The 9168-nt window shown below is 29.2% G+C and overlaps 4 protein-coding genes across 4 annotated transcripts; all 4 read right to left on the bottom strand.

The window, feature by feature from the left end:
* Positions 1 to 302: 302 nt before the first annotated feature.
* On the bottom strand, positions 303 to 1220 carry LOC138339225 (adenylate isopentenyltransferase 5, chloroplastic-like). Its single transcript, XM_069290808.1, has 3 exons — positions 1076 to 1220; positions 646 to 900; positions 303 to 499 (listed from the first exon to the last, which is right to left on the bottom strand). Exons 1-3 carry the CDS (start codon positions 1218 to 1220, stop codon positions 303 to 305), a joined length of 597 nt encoding a protein of 198 aa, XP_069146909.1.
* A 1629-nt stretch (positions 1221 to 2849) lies between these two features.
* LOC138339224 (adenylate isopentenyltransferase 5, chloroplastic-like) lies at positions 2850 to 3632 on the bottom strand. The gene is made up of 3 exons (XM_069290807.1): positions 3488 to 3632; positions 3058 to 3246; positions 2850 to 2911 (listed from the first exon to the last, which is right to left on the bottom strand). The coding sequence occupies exons 1-3, from the start codon at positions 3630 to 3632 to the stop codon at positions 2850 to 2852; spliced, it is 396 nt and encodes a 131-aa protein (XP_069146908.1).
* Positions 3633 to 5027: 1395 nt separating this feature from the next.
* Positions 5028 to 7644, bottom strand: LOC101252651 (adenylate isopentenyltransferase 5, chloroplastic-like). Its single transcript, XM_069290806.1, has 5 exons — positions 7545 to 7644; positions 5895 to 6098; positions 5612 to 5720; positions 5467 to 5546; positions 5028 to 5320 (listed from the first exon to the last, which is right to left on the bottom strand). The coding sequence occupies exons 1-5, from the start codon at positions 7642 to 7644 to the stop codon at positions 5028 to 5030; spliced, it is 786 nt and encodes a 261-aa protein (XP_069146907.1).
* Positions 7645 to 7721: 77 nt separating this feature from the next.
* Positions 7722 to 8363, bottom strand: LOC101252352 (adenylate isopentenyltransferase 3, chloroplastic-like). The gene is made up of 3 exons (XM_004250565.2): positions 8282 to 8363; positions 7874 to 8127; positions 7722 to 7727 (listed from the first exon to the last, which is right to left on the bottom strand). The coding sequence occupies exons 1-3, from the start codon at positions 8361 to 8363 to the stop codon at positions 7722 to 7724; spliced, it is 342 nt and encodes a 113-aa protein (XP_004250613.2).
* Positions 8364 to 9168: the final 805 nt, after the last annotated feature.

Below are 9168 nucleotides of genomic sequence, written 5' to 3'. Positions count from 1 at the left end.
TAAGAATTTTTTAACAGATAAGAGTAACATATATAGATATAATGGTACAAAATTGGTCTAAAATAAAAGAGACCAAAACTGAAGATGGCGATAATTACAGTTTATGTACACTCTATAATAATATTGTGATGATCGCTTTTGAGAAATCTCTTCACAATATCTAGGCATGGTTGCAAAACAGTATTCCTCCATGCTTTGTCAATATCTTCTTCTCTATCTTCTTTGAAAAGGTCCGTATAAATTATATGATGCACTAACCACATTTTCTCGCTTATTAATCGTTGAATCTTGTCAAGTTCGTTTCAAATTAACATACGAGTGTTACGCTTGATACTTGAAATTGAAGCTTGAAGAATCATCTGCTTTGATTCATTATCTCCGTCTATATTTGTTTCTTCCCTTAAATATCTGTCCATTTCAGGGACACCGATGGACCATCGGATTCCTTTGGTGTAATCTACATCTGGAATGAAAATCTGTCGCACCTCATCCACTAGCCCTGCATGCAAAACAAATTTAAAGAAGAGTTTTATTTAGTAGAACATATATTTGATAACCAAAAGTAGAAAATTATATAAGAAAAGTCTTTAGCTAGCTGCATGATAGTATATCTGTATTGATACATAGAATAATTACAAAAATTACCTGCTTTAACCATTTGATTAACCCTCATGTAAACTCTACGGTTCAAGACTGATTGCTCACTATCAATCCAAATAAAGAAACTATCATACTTATATTTGAACATGAACACAGGATCTTCAACAAGTTTTTCAATATATGAATTTGACCCTCCAACAATAATTGGAACACATTGAGTCTTCAGTATTTTTTCTATATAGACGACAACTTGCAAACAAAAATCTTCAGCTGTGAAGTCTGAATGTGGTTCAATTTCACCTAAGAAAATGTAATCAAATTAACTTTCTCAGAATTGAAAGAAATATTTTTTTAATAGTAAAGTATATTTTTTTCACTAGAATCTATAATTACTATTATAAAATTATCTAGGTAGTCATTTGATATAAGTATTCTTGAGAACAAACATATATACCTAAAAAATAGTGTCGTACACCTTGTTTCTCAGCGTGTGTGATCTTGTTTGTAACAATTTCGAGTCCCTTGTAAACTTGCATTTTATCTGAGTTGATTATTTCTCCTCCAAAATGGGTGGCAACGTCAATAGAGAGACGGGATTTTCCCGTTCCTGTGGCCACCATTATGAAGATCACTTTTTTCTTGTTGAACTCTTCATTGTTGATGAAAGTACTCATTTTATATATATAAAAAATATATATTAATTAGTTTAGAATAGTGAATTCATAAAGTCAGACATTAAAAAATCTTGTAAATACAAAATTAGTAAATAGAAACCTTGCTTGACTTGGAATATACTATCTAAAAATATAAAATTTTCTTGATGGGGGAAGTGAAAAAAAATTACATTCAGCTTTTATAGTAAAATCTTTTTGTGGACTTAATAATTGACATACCAATTTCATAATTACTGATATATTTTGGATAAGAATGACTTTTAAAAGTTTAAAGATATGTCAACTTGAATTTTGGTAATTATTATTAAATATATTTTTGAATAAAGTAAGTAGTGTACGTTGTTAGGAGATCACAAAGAGGTGGACTTTTATAGTAAAAATGTAATTTTTTTATAGACTTATTAACTAGCAAACCAAATTAAATATATACAAATTCACATCTTTAAGAATAAGAATATTGCAATATAAAATTTAGAGTATTTCACCCTAAATTTTGGCGATTAAGTTTAAATTGTTTTAGGATGACGTTTCTATATGTATATTGTTATGAGATCACAAGTAGTTACAAATGGATTGTACAAAGAATTCAATATTATTTCTGACATAATATATTTAAGTGATAATGCGTCAATCTTACACTATTCAACAACACATCATAAGTGTTAAGTCTAATTCCATAAGAGGGAAGTGAACAATTATCGATAACTATTTCAATTACGAGTATTTTTATTGACTTGTGCACCATATATTAATAGATAAGGACTTTATTGAATCAAGCTTCAATCTCCGTGATAGAATTGGGTAAAATATATTTATTACCGATAGATTACAAATTTACTATTATATCTTCTTTGTCTATGTGACATTGTTAAGTATTGACTAAAGAATTCTTTTCTTCAAAATCCTTTTAGGGTGGAATCTTCCCGAACATTTATGGTAAGTTATTATTTTATCACTCTATTAGCTTAACATTATGAGTGATCTCATGTAATTATGTACGTACGTATTTGTATTAATATATATTAAATATAGAAGACTTGGACTTTGACCTTGGTATTGGGCTTGGATCGAAACTTAAAATAAAGATTTCATCTATACTTAAGAATTTTTTAACTGACAAGAGTAACATATATAGATATAATGGTCATATCATACATACATATTTGTATTGAGAATCAAACAGTACAAAATAGGTCAAAAATAAAAGAGACCAAAACAGAAGATGGCGATAATGAAAGTTTATGTATACTCAATAATAATATTGGGATGATCGCTTTTAAGAAATCTCTTCACATTATCTAGGCATGGTTGCAAAAAAGTATTCCTCCATGCTTCGTCAATATCTTCTTCTCTGTCTTCGTTGAAAACATCCGTAGCAATTATATGATGCACTGACCACATTTTCTCGCTTATTAATCGTTGAATCTTGTCAAGTTAGTTACAAATTAACATACGAGTATTACACTTGATACTTGAAATTGAAGATTGAAGAATCATCTGCTTTGATTCATCATCTCCGTCTATATTTGTTTCTTCCCTTAAATATCTGTCCATTTCAGGGACACCGATGGATGGTCAGATTCCTTTAGTGAAATCTGCATCTGGAATGAAAATTTGTCGCACCTCGTCCACTAGCCCTGCATGCAACACAAATTTAAAGAAGAGTTTTATTTAGTAGAACATATATTTAATAACCAAAAGTAGAAAATTATATAAGAAAAGATTTTAGCTAGCTGTATGATAGTATATCTGTATTGATACATAAAATAATTACAAAAATTACCTGCTTTGACCATTTGACCATCCCTCATGTCAACTCTACGGTTCAAGACTGATTGCTCAACATCAATCCAAATAAAGCAACTATCATACTTATATTTGAACATGGACACAGGATCTTCAACAAGTTTTTCAATATATGAATTTGACCCTCCAACAATAATTGGAACACGTTGAGTCTTCAGTATTTTTTCTATATAGACGACAGCTTGCAAACAAAAATCTTCAGCTGTGAAGTCTTAATCTGGTTCAATTTCACCTAAGAAAATGTAATCAAATTAACTTTCTCAGAATTGAAAGAAATATTTTTTTAATAGTAAAGTATATATTTTTCACTAGAATCTATAATTACTATTATAAAATTATCTAGGTAGTCATTTGATATAAGTATTCTTGAGAATAAACACATATACCTAAAAAATAGTGTCGTACACCTTGTTTCTCAGCGTGTGTGATCTTGTTTGTAACAATTTCAAGTCCCTTGTAAACTTGCATTTTATCCGAGTTTATTATTTCTACTCCAAAATGGGTGGCAACGTCAATAGAGAGACGGGATTTTCCCGTTCCTGTGGCCCCCATTATGAAGATCACTTTTTTCTTGTTGAACTCTTCATTGTTGATGAAAGTACACATTTTATCTACAAAAAAAATATTAATTTGTTTAGAATAGTGAATTCATAAAGTCATACATTAAAAAATCTTGTAAATATAAAACTAGTAAATAGAAACCTTGCTTGACTTGGAATATACTATCAAAAAATATAAAATTTTCTTGATGGGGGAAGTGAAAAAAAATTACATTCAGCTTTTATAGTAAAACCTTTTTGTGGACTTATTAATTGACATACCAATTTCATAATTACTGATATATTTAGGATAAGAATGACTTTTAAAAGTTTAAAGATATGTCAACTTGAATTTTGGTAATTATTATTAAATATATTTTAGAATAATGTAAGTAGTGTACGTTGTTAGGAGATCACAAAGAGCTTGACTTTTATAGTAAAAATGTAATTTTTTATAGACTTATTAATTAGCAAACCAAATTAATTATATACAAATTTACATCTTTAAGAATAAAAATATTTCAATATAAAATTTAGAGTATTTCACCCTAAATTTTGGCGATAATGCTTAAATTGTTTTAGGATGATGTTTCTGTATGTATATTGTTATGAGATCACAAGTAGTTACAAATGGATTGTACAATGAATTCAATAATATTTCTAACAGAATATATTTAAGTGATGATGCATCAATTCTTACACTATTCAACAACACATCATAATTGTTAACTCGAATTCCATAAGAGGGAAGTGAACAATTATCGATAACTATTTCAATTACGAGTATTTTTATTGACTTGTTCACCATATAATAATAGATAAGGACTTTATTGAATCAAGCTTCAATCACCGTGATAGAATTGGGTAAAATATATTTATTACCAATAGATTACAAATTTACTATTTTATCTTCTTTGTCTATGTGACATTTTTAAGTATTGACTAAAGAATTCCATTCTTTAAAATCCTTTTAGGGTGGAATCTCCCCGAACATTTATGGTGAGTTATTATTTTATCACTCTATTAGCTTAACATTATGAGTGATCTCATGTAATTATGTACGTACGTATTTGTATTAATGTATATTAAATATAGAAGACTTGGACTTGGACCTTGGTCTTGGGCTTGGATCGAAACTCAAAAAAAAATATTTCATCTATACATAAGAATTTTTTAACAGACAAGAGTAACATATATAAATATAATGGTCGTATCATACATATATGTTTGTAATGCGAATCAAACAGTACAAAATAGGTCAAAAATAAAAGAGACCAAAACAGAAGATGGCGATAATAAAAGTTTATGTACACTCAATAATAATATTGTGATGATCGCTTTTGAGAAATCTCTTCACAATATCTAGGCATGGTTGGAAAACAGTATTCCTCCATGCTTCGTCAATATCTTATTCTCTGTCTTCTTTGAAAACATCCGTAGCAATTATATGATGCACTGACCACATTTTCTCGCTTATTAATCGTTGAATCTTGTCAAGTTGGTTACAAATTAGCATACGAGTGTTACGCTTGATACTTGAAATTGAAGCTTGAAGAATAATCTGCTTTGATTCATCATCTCCGTCTATATTTGTTTCTTTCCTTAAATATCTGTCCATTTCAGGGACACCGATGGACCGTCGGATTCCTTTGGTGTAATCTACATCTGGAATGAAAATCTGTCGCACCTCATCCACTAGCCCTTCATGCAACACAAATTTAAAGAAGAGTTTTATTTAGTAGAACATATATTTGATAACCAAAAGTAGAAAATTATATAAGAAAAGATTTTAGCTAGCTGTATGATAGTATATCTGTATTGATACATAAAATAATTACAAAAATTACCTGCTTTGACCATTTGATCAACCCTCATGTCAACTCTACGGTTCAAGACTGATTGCTCAACATCAATCCAAATAAAGCAACTATCATAATTATATTTGAACATGGACACAGGATCTTCAACAAGTTTTTCAATATATAAATTGACCCTCCAACAATAATTAGAACACGTTGAGTCTTAAGTATTTTTTCTATATAGGCGACAGCTTGCAAACAAAAATCTTCAGCTGTGAAGTCTGAATCTGGTTCAATTTCACCTAAGAAAATGTAATCAAATTAACTTTTTTAGAATTGAAAGAAATATTTTTTTAATAGTAAAGTATATTTTTTACCTAGAATCTATAATTACTATTATAAAATTAGCTAGGTAGTCATTTGATATAAGTATTCTTGAGAATAAACATATATACCTAAAAAAATAGTGTGTAAACCTTGTTTCTCAGCGTGTGTGATCTTGTTTGTAACAATTTCAAGTCCCTTGTAAACTTGCATTTTATCCGAGTTGATTATTTCTCCTCCAAAATGGGTGGCAACGTCAACAGAGAGACAGGACTTTCCTGTTCCTGTGGCCCCTATTATGAAGATCACTTTTTTCTTGTTGAACTCTTCATTGTTGATGAAAGTACTCATTTTATCTACAAAAAAAAATATTAATTAGTTTAGAATAGTGAATTCATAAAGTCAGGCATTAAAAAATCTTGTAAATATAAAACTAGTAAATAGAAACCTTGCTTTACTTGGAATATACTATCTAAAAATATAAAATTTTCTTGATGGGGGAAGTGAAAAAAAATTACATTCAGCTTTTATAGTAAAATCTTTTTGTGGACTTATTAATTGACATACCAATTTCATAATTACTGATATATTTAGGATAAGAATGATTTTTAAAAGTTTAAAGATATGTAAACTTGAATTTTGGTAATTATTATTAAATATATTAAAGAATGAAGTAAGTAGTGTACGTTGTTAGGAGATCAAAAAGAGCAGGACTTTTATAGTAAAAATGTAATTTTTTATAGACTTATTAATTAGCAAACCAAATTAAATATATACAAATTCACATCATTAAGAATAAGAATGTTTCAATATAAAATTTAGAGTATTTCACCCTAAATTTTGGCGATTAAGCTTAAATTGTTTTAGGATGACGTTTCTATATGTATATTGTTATGAGATTACAAGTAGTTACAAATGGATTGTACAAAGAATTCAATAATATTTCAGACAGAATATATTTAAGTGATAATGCGTCAAATCTTACACTATTCAACAACACATCATAAGTGTTAAGTCTAATTCCATAAGAGGGAAGTGAACAATTATCGATAATTATTTTAATTACGAGTATTTTTATTGACTTGTGCAACATATAATAATAGATAAGGACTTTATTGAATCAAGCTTCAATCACCGTGATAGAATTGGGTAAAATATATTTATTACCGATAGATTACAAATTTACTATTTTATGTTCTTTGTCTATATAACATTTTTAAGTATTGACTAAAGAATTCTATTCTTCAAAATCCTTTTAGGGTGGAATATTCCCGAACATTTACGGTGAGTTATTATTTTATCACTCTATTAGCTTAACATTATGAGTGATCTCATGTAATTATGTACGTACGTATTTGTATTAATATATATTAAATATAGAAGACTTGGACTTGGACCTTGGTCTTGGGCTTGGATCGAAACTTCAAATAAATATTTCATCTATACGTAAGATTTTTTTAACAGACAAGAGTAACATATATAGATATAATGGTCATATCATACGTATATGTTTGTAATGCGAATCAAACCGTACAAAATAGGTCAAAAATAAAAGAGACCAAAACAGAACATGGCGATAATGAAAGTTTATGTACACTCAATAATAATATTGTGATGATCGCTTTTGAGAAATCTCTTCACAATATCTAGGCATGGTTGCAGAACAGTATTCGTCTATGCTTCGTCAGTATCTTCTTCTCTGTCTTCTTTGAAAACGTCCGTAGCAATTATATGATGCACTGACCACATTTTCTCGCTTATTAATCGTTGAATCTTGTCAAGTTGGTTACAAATTAACATACGAGTGTTACGCTTGATACTTGAAATTGAAGCTCGAAGAATCATCTGCTTTGATTCATCATCTCCGTCTATATTTGTTTCTTCCCTTAAATATTTGTCCATTTCAGGGACACCGATGGACCGTCAGATTCCTTTGGTGTACTCTGCATCTGGAATGAAAATCTGTCGCACCTCATCCACTAGCCCTGCATTCAACACAAATTTAAAGAAGAGTTTTATTTAGTAGAACATATATTTGATAACCAAAAGTAGAAAATTATATAAGAAAATTTTTTAGCTAGCTGTATGATAGTATATCTTTATTGATACATAAAATAATTACAAAAGTTACCTGCTTTACCATTTGATCAACCCTCATGTCAACTCTACGGTTCCAGACTGATTGCTCAACATCAATCCAAATAAAGCCACTATCATACTTATATTTGAACATGAACACAGGATCTTCAACATGTTTTTCAATATATGAATTTGACCCTCCAACAATAATTGGAACACGTTGAGTTTTCATTATTTTTTCTATGTAGACGACAGCTTGCAAACAAAAATCTTCAGCTGTGAAGTCTGAATCTGGTTCAATTTCACCTAAGAAAATGTAATCAAATTAACTTTCTCAGAATTGAAAGAAATATTTTTTTAATAGTCAAGTATATTTTTTTCACTAGAATCTATAATTACTATTATAAAATTATATAGGTAGTCATTCGATATAAGTATTCTTGAGAATAAACATATATACCTAACAAATAGTGTCGTACACCTTGTTTCTCAGCGTGTGTAATCTTGTTTGTAACAATTTCAAGTCCCTTGTAAACTTTCATTTTATCCGAGTTGATTATTTCTCCTCAAAAATGGGTGGCAACGTCAACACAGAGACGGGATTTTCCCGTTCCTGTGGCCCCCATTATGAAGATCACTTTTTTCTTGTTGAACTCTTAATTGTTGATGAAAGTACTTATTTTATCTACAAAAAAAATATTAATTAGTTTAGAATAGTGAATTCATAAAGTCAGACATTAAAAAATCTTGTAAATATAAGCTAGTAAATAGAAACCTTGCTTGACTTGGAATATACTATCTAAAAATATAAAATTTTCTTGATGGGGGAAGTGAAAAAAAATTACATTCAGCTTTTATAGTAAATTCTTTTTGTGGACTTATTAATTGACATATCAATTTCATAATTACTGATATATTTAGGTTGAATCTTGTCAAGTTGGTTACAAATTAACATACGAGTATTACGCTTGATACTTGAAATTGAAGCTTAAAGAATCATCTGCTTTGATTCATCATCTCCGTCTATATTTGTTTCTTCCCTTAAATATCTGTCCATTTCAAGCACACTTATGGACCGTCGGATTCCTTTGGTGTAATCTGCATCTGGAAATAAAATCTGTCGCACCTCATCCACTAGCCCTGCATGCAACACAAATTTAAATAAGAGTTTTGTTAAGTAGAACATATATTTTTCGTACACCTTGTTTATTAGTGTGTGTGATCTTATTTGTAAAAATTTCAAGTCCCTTGTAAACTTGCATTTTATACCAGTTGATTATTTCTCTCGTAAAATGGATAGCAAGGTAAAAGAGAGACGAGATTTTTCCGTTCCTGTAGGCCCCATTA

This window comes from Solanum lycopersicum, chromosome 11, assembly GCF_036512215.1.
Source record: "Solanum lycopersicum chromosome 11, SLM_r2.1".
Taxonomy (NCBI): domain Eukaryota; kingdom Viridiplantae; phylum Streptophyta; class Magnoliopsida; order Solanales; family Solanaceae; genus Solanum; species Solanum lycopersicum.
The sequence above is the reverse complement of the archived record's forward strand: the minus strand, read 5'-3'. Positions and strand labels throughout refer to the sequence as shown.